The sequence below is a fragment of the Gobio gobio genome (assembly GCF_949357685.1).
Source record: "Gobio gobio genome assembly, chromosome: 9".
Lineage (NCBI taxonomy): Eukaryota > Metazoa > Chordata > Actinopteri > Cypriniformes > Gobionidae > Gobio > Gobio gobio.
Genome location: NC_137115.1, coordinates 56,847,962 through 56,869,962, shown reverse-complemented (window position 1 = coordinate 56,869,962; position 22,001 = coordinate 56,847,962). Strand labels below are relative to the sequence as shown.

The 22,001-nt window shown below is 53.6% G+C and overlaps 1 protein-coding gene across 3 annotated transcripts in view; it reads right to left on the bottom strand.

Annotated features, from left to right (window-relative positions):
- The window catches only part of fbn1 (fibrillin 1), a 251,586-nt gene that overhangs the window by 161,263 nt on the left and 68,322 nt on the right, over nucleotides 1-22,001 (bottom strand). For all 3 annotated transcript variants that reach the window (XM_079825341.1, XM_079825340.1, XM_079825342.1), the window contains one exon: nucleotides 21,882-22,001. This exon is cut by the window's right edge and continues 3 nt beyond it. In XM_079825341.1, the coding sequence (XP_079681467.1) occupies nucleotides 21,882-22,001 (120 nt within the window). The remainder of the gene's footprint in view (nucleotides 1-21,881) is intronic.

Sequence of the window (22,001 nt, the reverse complement as noted above, 5' to 3'; positions counted from 1 at the left end):
ACTGAAGGGTCAGCAGCACACACTGAAGGGTCAGAATCGCACTGAAGGGTCAACAGCACACACTGAAGGGTCAGAATCGCACTGAAGGGTCAGAATCGCACTGAAGGGTCAGAATCACACACTGTAGGGTCAGAGTCACACACTGAAGGGTCAGCAGCACACACTGAAGGGTCAGAATCACACACTGAAGGGTCAGCAGCACACACTGAAGGGTCAGAATCGCACTGAAGGGTCAGCATCACACACTGAAGGGTCAGCGTCACACACTGAAGGGTCAGCACCACACACTGAAGGGTCAGCGTCACACACTGAAGGGTCAGCGTCACACACTGAAGGGTCAGAGTCACACACTGAAGGGTCAGCACCATACACTGAAGGGTCAGCAGCAGACACTGAAGGGTCAGAGTCACACACTGAAGGGTCAGCAGCACACACTGAAGGGTCAGCACCACACACTGAAGGGTCAGCACCACACACTGAGGGTCAGCGTCACACACTGAAGGGTCAGCGTCACCAGAGTCACACACTGAAGGGTCAGCACCACACACTGAAGGGTCAGCACCACACACTGAGGGTCAGCGTCACACACTGAAGGGTCAGCGTCACACACTGAAGGGTCAGCAGCACACACTGAGGGTCAGCGTCACACACTGAAGGGTCAGCGTCACACACTGAAGGGTCAGCGTCACACACTGAAGGGTCAGAAACGCACTGAAGGGTCAGCGTCACACACTGAAGGGTCAGAAACGCACTGAAGGGTCAGCATCACACACTGAAGGGTCAGAATCGCACTGAAGGGTCAGCAGCACACACTGAAGGGTCATCGTCACACACTGAAGGGTCAGAAACGCACTGAAGGGTCAGCGTCACACACTGAAGGGTCAGCGTCACACACTGAAGGGTCAGAGTCACACACTGAAGGGTCAGAGTCACACACTGAAGGATCAGCGTCACACACTGAAGGGTCAGAGTCACACACTGAAGGGTCAGCGTCACACACTGAAGGGTCAGAGTCACACACTGAAGGGTCAGCGTCACACACTGAAGGGTCAGCGTCACACACTGAGGGTCAGCAGCACACACTGAAGGGTCAGAGTCACACACTGAAGGGTCAGCGTCACACACTGAAGGGTCAGAGTCACACACTGAAGGGTCAGAGTCACACACTGAAGGGTCAGCAGCACACACTGAAGGGTCAGAGTCACACACTGAAGGGTCAGAGTCACACACTGAAGGGTCAGAGTCACACACTGAACGGTCAGCAGCACACACTGAAGGGTCAGAGTCACACACTGAAGGGTCAGAGTCACACACTGAAGGGTCAGCAGCACACACTGAAGGGTCAGAGTCAAACACTGAAGGGTCAGAGTCACACACTGAAGGGTCAGCAGCACACACTGAAGGGTCAGAGTCACACACTGAAGGGTCAGCAGCACACACTGAAGGGTCAGAATCACACACTGAAGGGTCAGCAGCACACACTGAAGGGTCAGAGTCACACACTGAAGGGTCAGAGTCACACACTGAAGGGTCAGCAGCACACACTGAAGGGTCAGAGTCACACACTGAAGGGTCAGAATCACACTGAAGGGTCAGCAGCACAAACTGAAGGTCAGCAGCACAAACTGAAGGGTCAGCGTCACACACTGAAGGGTCAGCAGCACACACTGAAGGTCAGCAGCACAAACTGAAGGGTCAGCGTCACACACTGAAGGGTCAGCAGCACACACTGAAGGGTCAGAGTAACACACTGAAGGTCAGCAGCACACACTGAAGGGTCAGCAGCACAAACTGAAGGGTCAGCAGCACAAACTGAAGGGTCAGCAGCACACACTGAAGGGTCAGCAGCACACACTGAAGGGTCAGAGTCACACACTGAAGGGTCAGCAGCACACACTGAAGGGTCAGAGTCACACACTGAAGGGTCAGCGTCACACACTGAAGGGTCAGCAGCACACACTGAAGGGTCAGCAGCACACACTGAAGGGTCAGCGTCACACACTGAAGGGTCAGAGTCACACACTGAAGGGTCAGCGTCACACACTGAAGGGTCAGAGTCACACACTGAAGGGTCAGCGTCACACACTGAAGGGTCAGCGTCACACACTGAAGGGTCAGCAGCACACACTGAAGGGTCAGAGTCACACACTGAAGGGTCAGAGTCACACACTGAATGGTCAGCGTCACACACTGAAGGGTCAGCGTCACACACTGAAGGGTCAGCAGCACACACTGAAGGGTCAGCAGCACACACTGAAGGGTCAGAGTCACACACTGAAGGGTCAGCGTCACACACTGAAGGGTCAGCAGCACACACTGAAGGGTCAGCAGCACACACTGAAGGGTCAGAGTCACACACTGAAGGGTCAGCGTCACACACTGAAGGGTCAGAGTCACACACTGAAGGGTCAGCGTCACACACTGAAGGGTCAGAGTCACACACTGAAGGGTCAGAGTCACACACTGAAGGGTCAGCGTCACACACTGAAGGGTCAGCGTCACACACTGAAGGGTCAGCAGCACACACTGAAGGGTCAGAGTCACACACTGAAGGGTCAGAGTCACACACTGAAGGGTCAGAGTCACACACTGAAGGGTCAGAGTCACACACTGAACGGTCAGAGTCACACACTGAAGGGTCAGAGTCACACACTGAAGGGTCAGAATCGCACTGAAGGGTCAACAGCACACACTGAAGGGTCAGAATCGCACTGAAGGGTCAACAGCACACACTGAAGGGTCAGAATCGCACTGAAGGGTCAGAATCGCACTGAAGGGTCAGAATCACACACTGTAGGGTCAGAGTCACACACTGAAGGGTCAGCAGCACACACTGAAGGGTCAGCAGCACACACTGAAGGGTCAGAATCACACACTGAAGGGTCAGCAGCACACACTGAAGGGTCAGAATCGCACTGAAGGGTCAGCATCACACACTGAAGGGTCAGCGTCACACACTGAAGGGTCAGCACCACACACTGAAGGGTCAGCGTCACACACTGAAGGGTCAGCGTCACACACTGAAGGGTCAGAGTCACACACTGAAGGGTCAGCACCACACACTGAAGGGTCAGCAGCAGACACTGAAGGGTCAGAGTCACACACTGAAGGGTCAGCAGCACACACTGAAGGGTCAGCACCACACACTGAAGGGTCAGCACCACACACTGAGGGTCAGCACCACACACTGAAGGGTCAGCAGCAGACACTGAAGGGTCAGAGTCACACACTGAAGGGTCAGCAGCACACACTGAAGGGTCAGAGTCACACACTGAAGGGTCAGCACCACACACTGAAGGGTCAGCAGCAGACACTGAAGGGTCAGAGTCACACACTGAAGGGTCAGCAGCACACACTGAAGGGTCAGCACCACACACTGAAGGGTCAGAGTCACACACTGAAGGGTCAGCACCACACACTGAAGGGTCAGCAGCAGACACTGAAGGGTCAGAGTCACACACTGAAGGGTCAGCAGCACACACTGAAGGGTCAGCACCACACACTGAAGGGTCAGCACCACACACTGAGGGTCAGCGTCACACACTGAAGGGTCAGCGTCACCAGAGTCACGCACTGAAGGGTCAGAATCGCACTGAAGGGTCAGAATCACACACTGAAGGGTCAGCAGCACACACTGAAGGGTCAGAATCACACACTGAAGGGTCAGCAGCACACACTGAAGGGTCAGAATCGCACTGAAGGGTCAGCATCACACACTGAAGGGTCAGCGTCACACACTGAAGGGTCAGCACCACACACTGAGGGTCAGCGTCACACACTGAAGGGTCAGCGTCACACACTGAAGGGTCAGCAGCACACACTGAGGGTCAGCGTCACACACTGAAGGGTCAGCGTCACACACTGAAGGGTCAGCGTCACAAACTGAAGGGTCAGAAACGCACTGAAGGGTCAGCGTCACACACTGAAGGGTCAGAAACGCACTGAAGGGTCAGCATCACACACTGAAGGGTCAGAATCGCACTGAAGGGTCAGCAGCACACACTGAAGGGTCATCGTCACACACTGAAGGGTCAGAAACGCACTGAAGGGTCAGCATCACACACTGAAGGGTCAGAATCGCACTGAAGGGTCAGAATCGCACTGAAGGGTCAGCAGCACACACTGAAGGGTCATCGTCACACACTGAAGGGTCAGAATCGCACTGAAGGGTCAGAATCGCACTGAAGGGTCAGAATCACACACTGAAGGGTCAACGTCACACACTGAAGGGTCAGAATCGCACTGAAGGGTCAGAATCGCACTGAAGGGTCAGAATCACACACTGAAGGGTCAGCATCACACACTGAAGGGTCAGCATCACACACTGAGGGGTCAATGGCACACACTGAAGGGTCAGAATCGCACTGAAGAGTCAGCGTCACACACTGAAGGGTCAGAATCGCACTGAGGGGTCAGCATCACACACTGAAGGGTCAGAATCACACACTGAAGGGTCAGCATCACACACTGAGGGGTCAGAATCACACACTGAAGGGTCAGCATCACACACTGAAGGGTCAGAATCGCACTGAAGGGTCAGCGTCACACACTGAAGGGTCAGAATCGCACTGAAGGGTCAGCATCACACACTGAAGGGTCAGAATCACACACTGAAGGGTCAGCAGCACACACTGAAGGGTCAGAATCGCACTTAAGGGTCAGCGTCACACAGAAGGGTCAGAATCACACACTGAAGGGTCAGAATCGCACTGAAGAGTCAGCATCACACACTGAAGGGTCAGCAGCACACACTGAAGGGTCAGCGTCACACACTGAAGGGTCAGAATCGCACTGAAGGGTCAGAATCACACACTGAAGGGTCAGCATCACACACTGAAGGGTCAGCGTCACACACTGAAGGATCAGCGTCACACACTGAAGGGTCAGAGTCACACACTGAAGGGTCAGCGTCACACACTGAAGGGTCAGAGTCACACACTGAAGGGTCAGCGTCACACACTGAAGGGTCAGAATCACACACTGAAGGGTCAGAATCACACACTGAAGGGTCAGAATCACACACTGAAGGGTCAGAGTCACACACTGAAGGATCAGCGTCACACACTGAAGGGTCAGAGTCACACACTGAAGGGTCAGCGTCACACACTGAAGGGTCAGAGTCACACACTGAAGGATCAGCGTCACACACTGAAGGGTCAGAGTCACACACTGAAGGGTCAGCGTCACACACTGAAGGGTCAGAGTCACACACTGAAGGGTCAGCGTCACACACTGAAGGGTCAGCGTCACACACTGAGGGTCAGCAGCACACACTGAAGGGTCAGAGTCACACACTGAAGGGTCAGAGTCACACACTGAAGGGTCAGCGTCACACACTGAAGGGTCAGAGTCACACACTGAAGGGTCAGAGTCACACACTGAAGGGTCAGCAGCACACACTGAAGGGTCAGAGTCACACACTGAAGGGTCAGCAGCACACACTGAAGGGTCAGAGTCACACACTGAAGGGTCAGAGTCACACACTGAAGGGTCAGCGTCACACACTGAACGGTCAGCAGCACACACTGAAGGGTCAGAGTCACACACTGAAGGGTCAGAGTCACACACTGAAGGGTCAGAGTCACACACTGAACGGTCAGCAGCACACACTGAAGGGTCAGAGTCACACACTGAAGGGTCAGAGTCACACACTGAAGGGTCAGCGTCACACACTGAACGGTCAGCAGCACACACTGAAGGGTCAGAGTCACACACTGAAGGGTCAGAGTCACACACTGAAGGGTCAGAGTCACACACTGAACGGTCAGCAGCACACACTGAAGGGTCAGAGTCACACACTGAAGGGTCAGCGTCACACACTGAAGGGTCAGAGTCACACACTGAAGGGTCAGAGTCACACACTGAAGGGTCAGAGTCACACACTGAAGGGTCAGAGTCACACACTGAAGGGTCAGACTCACACACTGAACGGTCAGCAGCACACACTGAAGGGTCAGAGTCACACACTGAAGGGTCAGCGTCACACACTGAAGGGTCAGAGTCACACACTGAAGGGTCAGAGTCACACACTGAAGGGTCAGAGTCACACACTGAAGGGTCAGCAGCACACACTGAAGGGTCAGAGTCACACACTGAAGGGTCAGCAGCACACACTGAAGGGTCAGAATCACACACTGAAGGGTCAGCAGCACACACTGAAGGGTCAGAGTCACACACTGAAGGGTCAGCAGCACACACTGAAGGGTCAGAGTCACACACTGAAGGGTCAGAATCACACTGAAGGGTCAGAGTCACACACTGAAGGGTCAGCAGGACACACTGAAGGTCAGCAGCACAAACTGAAGGGTCAGCGTCACACACTGAAGGTCAGCAGCACAAACTGAAGGGTCAGCGTCACACACTGAAGGGTCAGCAGCACACACTGAAGGGTCAGAGTAACACACTGAAGGTCAGCAGCACACACTGAAGGGTCAGCAGCACAAACTGAAGGGTCAGCAGCACACACTGAAGGGTCAGCAGCACACACTGAAGGGTCAGAGTCACACACTGAAGGGTCAGAGTCACACACTGAAGGGTCAGCAGCACACACTGAAGGGTCAGCAGCACACACTGAAGGGTCAGAGTCACACACTGAAGGGTCAGAGTCACACACTGAAGGATCAGCAGCACACACTGAAGGGTCAGAGTCACACACTGAAGGGTCAGCGTCACACACTGAAGGGTCAGCAGCACACACTGAAGGGTCAGAGTCACACACTGAAGGGTCAGAGTCACACACTGAAGGGTCAGCAGCACACACTGAAGGGTCAGCAGCACACACTGAAGGGTCAGAGTCACACACTGAAGGGTCAGGGTCACACACTGAAGGGTCAGCAGCACACACTGAAGGGTCAGAGTCACACACTGAAGGGTCAGAGTCACACACTGAAGGGTCAGCAGCACACACTGAAGGGTCAGCAGCACACACTGAAGGGTCAGCAGCTCACACTGAAGGGTCAGAGTCACACACTGAAGGGTCAGAGTCACACACTGAAGGGTCAGCAGCACACACTGAAGGGTCAGCAGCACACACTGAAGGGTCAGCAGCACACACTGAAGGGTCAGCAGCACACACTGAAGGGTCAGCGTCACACACTGAAGGGTCAGAGTCACACACTGAAGGGTCAGCGTCACACACTGAAGGGTCAGAGTCACACACTGAAGGGTCAGCGTCACACACTGAAGGGTCAGCGTCACACACTGAAGGGTCAGCAACACACACTGAAGGGTCAGAGTCACACACTGAAGGGTCAGAGTCACACACTGAAGGGTCAGAGTCACACACTGAACGGTCAGCGTCACACACTGAAGGGTCAGAGTCACACTGAACGGTCAGCGTCACACACTGAAGGGTCAGCAGCACACACTGAAGGGTCAGCGTCACACACTGAAGGGTCAGCAGCACACACTGAAGGGTCAGCAGCACACACTGAAGGGTCAGAGTCACACACTGAAGGGTCAGCGTCACACACTGAAGGGTCAGAGTCACACTGAACGGTCAGCGTCACACACTGAAGGGTCAGCGTCACACACTGAAGGGTCAGCAGCACACACTGAAGGGTCAGCAGCACACACTGAAGGGTCAGAGTCACACACTGAAGGGTCAGCGTCACACACTGAAGGGTCAGCAGCACACACTGAAGGGTCAGCAGCACACACTGAAGGGTCAGCAGCACACACTGAAGGGTCAGCAGCACACACTGAAGGGTCAGAGTCACACACTGAAGGGTCAGCGTCACACACTGAAGGGTCAGCAGCACACACTGAAGGGTCAGAATCACACACTGAAGGGTCAGAGTCACACACTGAAGGGTCAGCGTCACACACTGAAGGGTCAGCAGCACACACTGAAGGGTCAGCAGCACACACTGAAGGGTCAGAGTCACACACTGAAGGGTCAGCGTCACACACTGAAGGGTCAGAGTCACACACTGAAGGGTCAGCGTCACACACTGAAGGGTCAGAGTCACACACTGAAGGGTCAGAGTCACACACTGAAGGGTCAGCGTCACACACTGAAGGGTCAGCGTCACACACTGAAGGGTCAGCAGCACACACTGAAGGGTCAGAGTCACACACTGAAGGGTCAGAGTCACACACTGAAGGGTCAGAGTCACACACTGAACGGTCAGAGTCACACACTGAAGGGTCAGAGTCACACTGAACGGTCAGCGTCACACACTGAAGGGTCAGAGTCACACACTGAAGGGTCAGAGTCACACACTGAAGGGTCAGCGTCACACACTGAAGGGTCAGCAGCACACACTGAAGGGTCAGCAGCACACACTGAAGGGTCAGAGTCACACACTGAACGGTCAGCGTCACACACTGAAGGGTCAGAGTCACACACTGAAGGGTCAGAGTCACACACTGAAGGGTCAGAATCACACACTGAAGGGTCAGCGTCACACACTGAAGGGTCAGAGTCACACACTGAACGATCAGCGTCACACACTGAAGGGTCAGAGTCACACACTGAAGGGTCAGAGTCACACACTGAAGGGTCAGAGTCACACACTGAAGGGTCAGAGTCACACTGAACGGTCAGCGTCACACACTGAAGGGTCAGAGTCACACACTGAAGGGTAAGAGTCACACACTGAAGGGTCAGCGTCACACACTGAAGGGTCAGAGTCACACACTGAAGGGTCAGCGTCACACACTGAAGGGTCAGAGTCACACACTGAAGGGTCAGAGTCACACACTGAAGGGTCAGCAGCACACACTGAAGGGTCAGAGTCACACACTGAACGGTCAGCGTCACACACTGAAGGGTCAGAGTCACACACTGAAGGGTCAGAGTCACACACTGAAGGGTCAGCGTCACACACTGAAGGGTCAGCAGCACACACTGAAGGGTCAGAGTCACACACTGAACGGTCAGCGTCACACACTGAAGGGTAAGAGTCACACACTGAAGGGTCAGAGTCACACACTGAAGGGTCAGAGTCACACACTGAAGGGTCAGCGTCACACACTGAAGGGTCAGCGTCACACACTGAAGGGTCAGCAGCACACACTGAAGGGTCAGAGTCACACACTGAACGGTCAGCGTCACACACTGAAGGGTAAGAGTCACACACTGAAGGGTCAGAGTCACACACTGAAGGGTCAGAGTCACACACTGAAGGGTCAGAGTCACACACTGAAGGGTCAGAGTCACACACTGAAGGGTCAGAGTCACACACTGAAGGGTCAGCAGCACACACTGAAGGGTCAGAGTCACACACTGAAGGGTCAGAGTCACACACTGAAGGGTCAGCAGCACACACTGAAGGGTCAGAGTCACACACTGAAGGGTCAGCAGCACACACTGAAGGGTCAGAATCACACACTGAACGGTCAGCAGCACACACACACTGAAGGGTCAGCAGCACACACTGAAGGGTCAGAGTCACACACTGAAGGGTCAGCAGCACACACTGAAGGGTCAGAATCACACACTGAAGGGTCAGCAGCACACACACACTGAAGGGTCAGCAGCACACACTGAAGGGTCAGAGTCACACGCTGAAGGGTCAGCAGCACACACTGAAGGGTCAGCAGCACACACTGAAGGGTCAGAGTCACACACTGAACGGTCAGCGTCACACACTGAAGGGTAAGAGTCACACACTGAACGGTCAGCAGCACACACTGAAGGGTCAGAGTCACACACTGAACGGTCAGCGTCACACACTGAAGGGTCAGAGTCACACACTGAAGGGTCAGCGTCACACACTGAAGGGTAAGAGTCACACACTGAAGGGTCAGAGTCACACACTGAAGGGTAAGAGTCACACACTGAAGGGTCAGCGTCACACACTGAAGGGTCAGCAGCACACACTGAAGGGTCAGAGTCACACACTGAACGGTCAGCGTCACACACTGAAGGGTAAGAGTCACACACTGAAGGGTCAGAGTCACACACTGAAGGGTAAGAGTCACACACTGAAGGGTCAGCGTCACACACTGAAGGGTCAGCAGCACACACTGAAGGGTCAGAGTCACACACTGAAGGGTCAGCAGCACACACTGAAGGGTCAGAGTCACACACTGAACGGTCAGCGTCACACACTGAAGGGTAAGAGTCACACACTGAAGGGTCAGAGTCACACACTGAACGGTCAGCGTCACACACTGAAGGGTAAGAGTCACACACTGAAGGGTCAGAGTCACACACTGAAGGGTAAGAGTCACACACTGAAGGGTCAGCGTCACACACTGAAGGGTCAGCAGCACACACTGAAGGGTCAGAGTCACACACTGAACGGTCAGCGTCACACACTGAAGGGTAAGAGTCACACACTGAAGGGTCAGAGTCACACACTGAAGGGTAAGAGTCACACACTGAAGGGTCAGAGTCACACACTGAAGGGTCAGCAGCACACACTGAAGGGTCAGCGTCACACACTGAAGGGTCAGAGTCACACACTGAAGGGTCAGAGTCACACACTGAAGGGTAAGAGTCACACACTGAAGGGTCAGAGTCACACACTGAAGGGTAAGAGTCACACACTGAAGGGTCAGCGTCACACACTGAAGGGTCAGAGTCACACACTGAAGGGTAAGAGTCACACACTGAAGGGTCAGCAGCACACACTGAAGGGTCAGAGTCACACACTGAAGGGTAAGAGTCACACACTGAAGGGTCAGCGTCACACACTGAAGGGTCAGAGTCACACACTGAAGGGTAAGAGTCACACACTGAAGGGTCAGAGTCACACACTGAACGGTCAGCGTCACACACTGAAGGGTAAGAGTCACACACTGAAGGGTCAGAGTCACACACTGAACGGTCAGAGTCACACACTGAAGGGTCAGAGTCACACACTGAAGGGTAAGAGTCACACACTGAAGGGTCAGAGTCACACACTGAACGGTCAGAGTCACACACTGAAGGGTAAGAGTCACACACTGAAGGGTCAGCGTCACACACTGAACGGTCAGCGTCACACACTGAAGGGTAAGAGTCACACACTGAAGGGTCAGCGTCACACACTGAAGGGTCAGAGTCACACACTGAACGGTCAGCGTCACACACTGAAGGGTAAGAGTCACACACTGAAGGGTCAGAGTCACACACTGAAGGGTCAGAGTCACACACTGAAGGGTCAGAGTCACACACTGAAGGGTCAGAGTCACACACTGAAGGGTCAGCAGCACACACTGAAGGGTCAGAGTCACACACTGAAGGGTCAGCAGCACACACTGAAGGGTCAGAGTCACACACTGAAGGGTCAGAGTCACACACTGAAGGGTCAGAGTCACACACTGAAGGGTCAGAGTCACACACGGAAGGGTCAGAGTCACACACTGAAGGGTCAGAGTCACACACACACTGAAGGGTCAGAATCACACACTGAAGGGTCAGCAGCACACACTGAAGGGTCAGAGTCACACACTGAAGGGTCAGAGTCACACACTGAAGGGTCAGCAGCACACACTGAAGGGTCAGAGTCACACACTGAAGGGTCAGAGTCACACACTGAAGGGTCAGCAGCACACACTGAAGGGTCAGCAGCACACACTGAAGGGTCAGAGTCACACACTGAAGGGTCAGCAGCACACACTGAAGGGTCAGAGTCACACACTGAAGGGTCAGAGTCACACACTGAAGGGTCAGCAGCACACACTGAAGGGTCAGCAGCACACACGGAAGGGTCAGAGTCACACACTGAAGGGTCAGCAGCACACACGGAAGGGTCAGAGTCACACACTGAAGGGTCAGAGTCACACACACACTGAAGGGTCAGAATCACACACTGAAGGGTCAGCAGCACACACACACTGAAGGGTCAGCAGCACACACTGAAGGGTCAGAGTCACACACTGAAGGGTCAGCAGCACACACTGAAGGGTCAGAGTCACACACTGAAGGGTCAGAGTCACACACTGAAGGGTCAGAGTCACACACTGAACGGTCAGCAGCACACACTGAAGGGTCAGAATCACACACTGAACGGTCAGCAGCACACACTGAAGGGTCAGAATCACACACTGAAGGGTCAGCAGCACACACTGAAGGGTCAGAGTCACACACTGAAGGGTCAGAATCACACACTGAAGGGTCAGCAGCACACACTGAAGGGTCAGAATCACACACTGAAGGGTCAGCAGCACACACTGAAGGGTCAGAGTCACACACTGAAGGGTCAGAATCACACACTGAAGGGTCAGCAGCACACACTGAAGGGTCAGCAGCACACACTGAAGGGTCAGAGTCACACACTGAAGGGTCAGCAGCACACACTGAAGGGTAAGAGTCACACACTGAAGGGTCAGAGTCACACACTGAAGGGTCAGAGTCACACACTGAAGGGTCAGAGTCACACACTGAAGGGTCAGCAGCACACACTGAAGGGTCAGAATCACACACTGAAGGGTCAGCAGCACACACACACTGAAGGGTCAGCAGCACACACTGAAGGGTCAGCAGCACACACTGAAGGGTCAGAGTCACACACTGAAGGGTCAGAGTCACACACTGAAGGGTCAGAATCACACACTGAACGGTCAGCAGCACACACTGAAGGGTCAGAATCACACACTGAAGGGTCAGCAGCACACACACACTGAAGGGTCAGCAGCACACACTGAAGGGTCAGAGTCACACACTGAAGGGTCAGCAGCACACACTGAAGGGTAAGAGTCACACACTGAAGGGTCAGAGTCACACACTGAAGGGTAAGAGTCACACACTGAAGGGTCAGCGTCACACACTGAAGGGTCAGCAGCACACACTGAAGGGTCAGAGTCACACACTGAACGGTCAGCGTCACACACTGAAGGGTAAGAGTCACACACTGAAGGGTCAGAGTCACACACTGAAGGGTCAGAGTCACACACTGAAGGGTCAGAGTCACACACGGAAGGGTCAGAGTCACACACTGAAGGGTCAGAGTCACACACTGAAGGGTCAGAGTCACACACTGAAGGGTCAGAGTCACACACTGAAGGGTCAGAGTCACACACTGAAGGGTCAGAGTCACACACTGAAGGGTCAGCAGCACACACTGAAGGGTCAGAGTCACACACTGAAGGGTCAGCAGCACACACTGAAGGGTCAGAGTCACACACTGAAGGGTCAGAGTCACACACTGAAGGGTCAGAGTCACACACTGAAGGGTCAGAGTCACACACGGAAGGGTCAGAGTCACACACTGAAGGGTCAGAGTCACACACACACTGAAGGGTCAGAATCACACACTGAAGGGTCAGCAGCACACACTGAAGGGTCAGAGTCACACACTGAAGGGTCAGAGTCACACACTGAAGGGTCAGCAGCACACACTGAAGGGTCAGAGTCACACACTGAAGGGTCAGAATCACACACTGAAGGGTCAGAGTCACACACTGAAGGGTCAGAGTCACACACTGAAGGGTCAGCAGCACACACTGAAGGGTCAGAGTCACACACTGAAGGGTCAGAGTCACACATTGAAGGGTCAGAGTCACACACTGAAGGGTCAGAGTCACACACTGAAGGGTCAGCAGCACACACTGAAGGGTCAGCAGCACACACTGAAGGGTCAGAGTCACACACTGAAGGGTCAGAGTCACACACTGAAGGGTCAGAGTCACACACTGAAGGGTCAGCAGCACACACTGAAGGGTCAGAGTCACACACTGAAGGGTCAGCAGCACACACTGAAGGGTCAGCAGCACACACGGAAGGGTCAGAGTCACACACTGAAGGGTCAGCAGCACACACGGAAGGGTCAGAGTCACACACTGAAGGGTCAGAGTCACACACACACTGAAGGGTCAGAATCACACACTGAAGGGTCAGCAGCACACACACACTGAAGGGTCAGCAGCACACACTGAAGGGTCAGAGTCACACACTGAAGGGTCAGCAGCACACACTGAAGGGTCAGAGTCACACACTGAAGGGTCAGAGTCACACACTGAAGGGTCAGAGTCACACACTGAAGGGTCAGAGTCACACACTGAACGGTCAGCAGCACACACTGAAGGGTCAGAATCACACACTGAAGGGTCAGCAGCACACACACACTGAAGGGTCAGCAGCACACACTGAAGTGTCAGCAGCACACACTGAAGGGTCAGAGTCACACACTGAAGGGTCAGAGTCACACACTGAAGGGTCAGAATCACACACTGAACGGTCAGCAGCACACACTGAAGGGTCAGAATCACACACTGAAGGGTCAGCAGCACACACTGAAGGGTCAGCGTCACACACTGAAGGGTCAGCAGCACACACTGAAGGGTCAGAGTCACACACTGAGGGTCAGAGTCACACACTGAACGGTCAGCAGCACACACTGAAGGGTCAGAGTCACACACTGAAGGGTCAGAGTCACACACTGAAGGGTCAGCGTCACACACTGAAGGGTCAGCAGCACACACTGAAGGGTCAGAATCACACACTGAAGGGTCAGCAGCACACACTGAAGGGTCAGAGTCACACACTGAAGGGTCAGAGTCACACACTGAAGGGTCAGCGTCACACACTGAAGGGTCAGCAGCACACACTGAAGGGTCAGAGTCACACACTGAACGGTCAGCGTCACACACTGAAGGGTAAGAGTCACACACTGAAGGGTCAGAATCACACACTGAAGGGTCAGCAGCACACACTGAAGGGTCAGAATCACACACTGAAGGGTCAGCAGCACACACTGAAGGGTCAGAGTCACACACTGAAGGGTCAGAATCACACACTGAAGGGTCAGCAGCACACACTGAAGGGTCAGCAGCACACACTGAAGGGTCAGAGTCACACACTGAAGGGTCAGCAGCACACACTGAAGGGTAAGAGTCACACACTGAAGGGTCAGAGTCACACACTGAAGGGTCAGAGTCACACACTGAAGGGTCAGAGTCACACACTGAAGGGTCAGAGTCACACACTGAACGGTCAGCAGCACACACTGAAGGGTCAGAATCACACACTGAAGGGTCAGCAGCACACACACACTGAAGGGTCAGCAGCACACACTGAAGGGTCAGCAGCACACACTGAAGGGTCAGAGTCACACACTGAAGGGTCAGAGTCACACACTGAAGGGTCAGAATCACACACTGAACGGTCAGCAGCACACACTGAAGGGTCAGAATCACACACTGAAGGGTCAGCAGCACACACACACTGAAGGGTCAGCAGCACACACTGAAGGGTCAGAGTCACACACTGAAGGGTCAGCAGCACACACTGAAGGGTAAGAGTCACACACTGAAGGGTCAGAGTCACACACTGAAGGGTAAGAGTCACACACTGAAGGGTCAGCGTCACACACTGAAGGGTCAGCGTCACACACTGAAGGGTCAGCAGCACACACTGAAGGGTCAGAGTCACACACTGAACGGTCAGCGTCACACACTGAAGGGTCAGAGTCACACACTGAAGGGTCAGAGTCACACACTGAAGGGTCAGAGTCACACACTGAAGGGTCAGAGTCACACACTGAAGGGTCAGAGTCACACACTGAAGGGTCAGAGTCACACACTGAAGGGTCAGAGTCACACACTGAAGGGTCAGAGTCACACACGGAAGGGTCAGAGTCACACACTGAAGGGTCAGAGTCACACACTGAAGGGTCAGAGTCACACACTGAAGGGTCAGAGTCACACACTGAAGGGTCAGAGTCACACACGGAAGGGTCAGAGTCACACACTGAAGGGTCAGAGTCACACACTGAAGGGTCAGAGTCACACACTGAAGGGTCAGAGTCACACACGGAAGGGTCAGAGTCACACACTGAAGGGTCAGAGTCACACACTGAAGGGTCAGAGTCACACACTGAAGGGTAAGAGTCACACACTGAAGGGTCAGCGTCACACACTGAAGGGTCAGCAGCACACACTGAAGGGTCAGAGTCACACACTGAAGGGTCAGAATCTCACACTGAAGGGTCAGCAGCACACACTGAAGGGTCAGCGTCACACACTGAAGGGTCAGAGTCACACACTGAAGGGTCAGAATCTCACACTGAAGGGTCAGCAGCACACACTGAAGGGTCAGCGTCACACACTGAAGGGTCAGCGTCACACACTGAAGGGTCAGAGTCACACACTGAAGGGTCAGAGTCACACACTGAAGGGTCAGCAGCACACACTGAAGGGTCAGAGTCACACACTGAAGGGTCAGAGTCACACACTGAAGGGTCAGCAGCACACACACTGAAGGGTCAGCAGCACACACTGAAGGGTCAGAGTCACACAATGAAGGGTCAGAGTCACACACTGAGGGTCAGCATCACACACACACTGAAGGGTCAGCATCACACACACACTGAAGGGTCAGAGTCACACACTGAAGGGTCAGAGTCACACACTGAAGGGTCAGAGTCACACACTGAAGGGTCAGCGTCACACACTGAAGGGTCAGAGTCACACACTGAAGGGTCAGCAGCACACACACTGAAGGGTCAGCAGCACACACTGAAGGGTCAGAGTCACACACTGAAGGGTCAGAATCACACACTGAGGGTCAGCATCACACACACACTGAAGGGTCAGCATCACACACACACTGAAGGGTCAGAGTCACACACTGAAGGGTCAGAGTCACACACTGAAGGGTCAGAGTCACACACTGAAGGGTCAGCGTCACACACTGAAGGGTCAGAGTCACACACTGAAGGGTCAGAGTCACACACTGAAGGGTCAGAATCACACACTGAAGGGTCAGCAGCACACACTGAAGGGTCAGAGTCACACACTGAAGGGTCAGCAGCACACACTGAAGGGTCAGAGTCACACACTGAAGGGTCAGAGTCACACACTGAAGGGTCAGAGTCACACACTGAACGGTCAGCAGCACACACTGAAGGGTCAGAATCACACACTGAAGGGTCAGCAGCACACACACACTGAAGGGTCAGCAGCACACACTGAAGGGTCAGCGTCACACACTGAAGGGTCAGAGTCACACACTGAAGGGTCAGCAGCACACACACACTGAAGGGTCAGAGTCACACACTGAAGGGTCAGCAGCACACACTGAAGGGTCAGAGTCACACACTGAACGGTCAGCGTCACACACTGAAGGGTAAGAGTCACACACTGAAGGGTCAGAGTCACACACTGAAGGGTAAGAGTCACACTGAACGGTCAGCGTCACACACTGAAGGGTAAGAGTCACACACTGAAGGGTAAGAGTCACACACTGAAGGGTCAGAGTCACACACTGAAGGGTCAGAGTCACACACTGAAGGGTCAGCGTCACACACTGAAGGGTCAGCAGCACACACTGAAGGGTCAGCAGCACACACTGAAGGGTCAGCGTCACACACTGAAGGGTCAGAGTCACACACTGAAGGGTCAGCAGCACACACTGAAGGGTCAGAGTCACACTGAACGGTCAGCGTCACACACTGAAGGGTCAGAGTCACACACTGAAGGGTCAGAGTCACACACTGAAGGGTCAGCAGCACACACTGAAGGGTCAGAGTCACACACTGAAGGGTCAGAGTCACACACTGAAGGGTCAGAGTCACACACTGAAGGGTCAGAGTCACACACTGAAGGGTCAGAGTCACACACTGAAGGGTCAGAGTCACACACTGAAGGGTCAGAGTCACACACTGAAGGGTCAGCAGCACACACTGAAGGGTCAGAGTCACACACTGAAGGGTCAGAGTCACACACTGAAGGGTCAGAGTCACACACTGAAGGGTCAGAGTCACACACTGAAGGGTCAGAGTCACACACTGAAGGGTCAGCAGCACACACTGAAGGGTCAGAGTCACACACTGAAGGGTCAGCAGCACACACTGAAGGGTCAGAGTCACACACTGAAGGGTCAGAGTCACACACTGAAGGGTCAGAGTCACACACTGAAGGGTCAGAGTCACACACTGAAGGGTCAGCAGCACACACTGAAGGGTCAGAGTCACACACTGAAGGGTCAGAGTCACACACTGAAGGGTCAGAGTCACACACTGAAGGGTCAGAGTCACACACTGAAGGGTCAGAGTCACACACTGAAGGGTCAGCAGCACACACTGAAGGGTCAGAGTCACACACTGAAGGGTCAGAGTCACACACTGAAGGGTCAGAGTCACACACTGAAGGGTCAGAGTCACACACTGAAGGGTCAGAGTCACACACTGAAGGGTCAGAGTCACACACTGAAGGGTCAGAGTCACACACACACTGAAGGGTCAGAGTCACACACACACTGAAGGGTCAGAGTCACACACTGAAGGGTCAGCAGCACACACACTGAAGGGTCAGCAGCACACACTGAAGGGTCAGAGTCACACACTGAAGGGTCAGAATCACACACTGAGGGTCAGCATCACACACACACTGAAGGGTCAGCATCACACACACACTGAAGGGTCAGCAGCACACAAACACACTGAGGGTCAGCATCACACACACACACTGAAGGGTCAGCATCACACACACACACACTGAGGGTCAGCATCACACACACACACACTGAAGGGTCAGCATCACACACACACACTGAGGGTCAGCATCACACACACACACACACACACTGAGGGTCAGCATCACACACACACACACACACTGAGGGTCAGCATCACACACACACACACTGAAGGGTCAGCATCACACACACACACACACACACTGAGGGTCAGCATCACACACACACACACACTGAGGGTCAGCATCACACACACACACACACACACTGAGGGTCAGCATCACACACACACACTGAAGGGTCAGCATCACACACACACACACACACACTGAGGGTCAGCATCACACACACACACTGAGGGTCAGCATCACACACACACACACACACACTGAGGGTCAGCATCACACACACACACACACTGAGGGTCAGCATCACACACACACACACACACACACACACACTGAAGGGTCAGCATCACACACACACACACACACACACACACACACACACTGAAGGGTCAGCATCACACACACACACTGAGGGTCAGCATCACACACACACACACACACACACACACACACACACTGAGGGTCAGCATCACACACACACACACACACACACACACACACACACTGAGGGTCAGTATCACACACACACACACACACACACACACACACACACACACACACACACACACACACACACACACACACACACACACACACACACACACACACACTGAAGGGTCAGCATCACACACACACACTGAAGGGTCAGCATCACACACACACACTGAGGGTCAGCATCACACACACACACACACACACACACACACTGAAGGGTCAGCATCACACACACACACTGAGGGTCAGCATCACACACACACACACACACACACACACACTGAGGGTCAGCAGCACACACACACACTGAGGGTCAGCATCACACACACACACTGAGGGTCAGCATCACACACACACACTGAGGGTCAGCATCACACACACACACACTGAGAGTCAGCATCACACACACACACTGAAGGGTCAGAGTCACACACACACACTGAGAGTCAGCATCACACACACACACACACTGAAGGGTCAGCATCACACACACACACTGAAGGGTCAGAGTCACACACACACACACTGAGAGTCAGCATCACACACACACACACACTGAGGGTCAGCATCACACACACACACTGAGGGTCAGCATCACACACACACACTGAGGGTCAGCATCACACACACACACTGAGAGTCAGCATCACACACACACACTGAGGGTCAGCATCACACACACACACACACACTGAGAGTCAGCATCACACACACACACACACTGAGGGTCAGCATCACACACACACACACACACACACTGAGAGTCAGCATCACACACACACACACACACTGAAGGGTCAGAGTCACACACACACACTGAGAGTCAGCATCACACACACACACACACACTGAAGGGTCAGCATCACACACACACACTGAGGGTCAGCATCACACACACACACACACACACTGAGGGTCAGCATCACACACACACACTGAGGGTCAGCATCACACACACACACTGAGGGTCAGCATCACACACACACACTGAGGGTCAGCATCACACACACACACTGAAGGGTCAGAGTCACACACACACACTGAGAGTCAGCATCACACACACATACTGAAGGGTCAGAGTCACACACTCACACTGAGAGTCAGCATCACACTCACACTGAGGGTCAGCATCACACACACACACTGAGGGTCAGCATTCACACACACACACTGAAGGGTCAGAGTCACACACACACACTGAGAGTCAGCATCACACACACACACACACACACACTGAGGGTCAGCATCACACACACACACTGAGAGTCAGCATCACACACACACACACACTGAGAGTCAGCATCACAGACACACACACTGAGGGTCAGCATCACACACACACACACTGAGAGTCAGCATCACACACACACACACTGAGGGTCAGCATCACACACACACACACTGAGGGTCAGCATCACACACACACACACTGAAGGGTCAGCATCACACACACACACACTGAAGGGTCAGCATCACACACACACACACACACACTGAAGGGTCAGCATCACACACACACACACACACACACTGAAGGGTCAGCATCACACACACACACACTGAAGGGTCAGCATCACACACACACACACTGAAGGGTCACACACACACACACACACACACACACACACACACTGAGGGTCAGCATCACACACACACACACACACACACACACACACTGAAGGGTCAGCATCACACACACACACACACTGAAGGGTCAGCATCACACACACACACACACACTGAAGGGTCAGCATCACACACACACACACACTGAAGGGTCAGCAGCACACACTGAGGGTCACACACACACACACACACTGAAGGGTCAGCATCACACACACACACACTGAAGGGTCAGCAGCACACACACACACACACTGAAGGGTCACACACACACACACACACACACTGAGGGTCAGCATCACACACACACACTGAAGGGTCAGCATCACACACACACACACACACACACACACACTGAAGGGTCAGCATCACACACATACACACTGAAGGGTCAGCATCACACACACACACTGAAGGGTCAGAGTCACACACACACACTGAGAGTCAGCATCACACACACACACACTGAAGGGTCAGCATCACACACACACACTGAAGGGTCAGCAGCACACACACACACACACACTGAAGGGTCACACACACACACACACACACACACACACACACACACTGAGGGTCACACACACACACACACACACTGAAGGGTCAGCATCACACACACACACACTGAAGGGTCACACACACACACACACACACACACACACACACACACACTGAGGGTCACACACACACACACACACTGAGGGTCACACACACACACACACACACACACACTGAAGGGTCAGCATCACACACACACACACTGAAGGGTCACACACACACACACACACACACACACACTGAGGGTCACACACACACACACACACACACACACTGAGGGTCACACACACACACACACACACACACACTGAAGGGTCACACACACACACACACACACACACACACACTGAGGGTCACACACACACACACACACACACACACACACACACACACACACTGAGGGTCACACACACACACACACACACACACACTGAGGGTCACACACACACACACACACACACACACACACACACACACTGAGGGTCACACACACACACACACACACACACTGAGGGTCACACACACACACACACACACACACACACACACACTGAGGGTCACACACACACACACACACACACACACTGAAGGGTCACACACACACACACACACACACACTGAGGGTCACACACACACACACTGAGGGTCACACACACACACACACACACACACTGAAGGGTCACACACACACACACACACACTGAAGGGTCAGCATTACCGCTCACCTACGCAGATGCGTCCGTCCAGCCCCACGGCGAGTCCAGCCATACACTCACACCTGAATGAGCCCTCCGTGTTCACGCAGCGGCCGTTCATACACATGCCGGAAACCTCACACTCGTCCA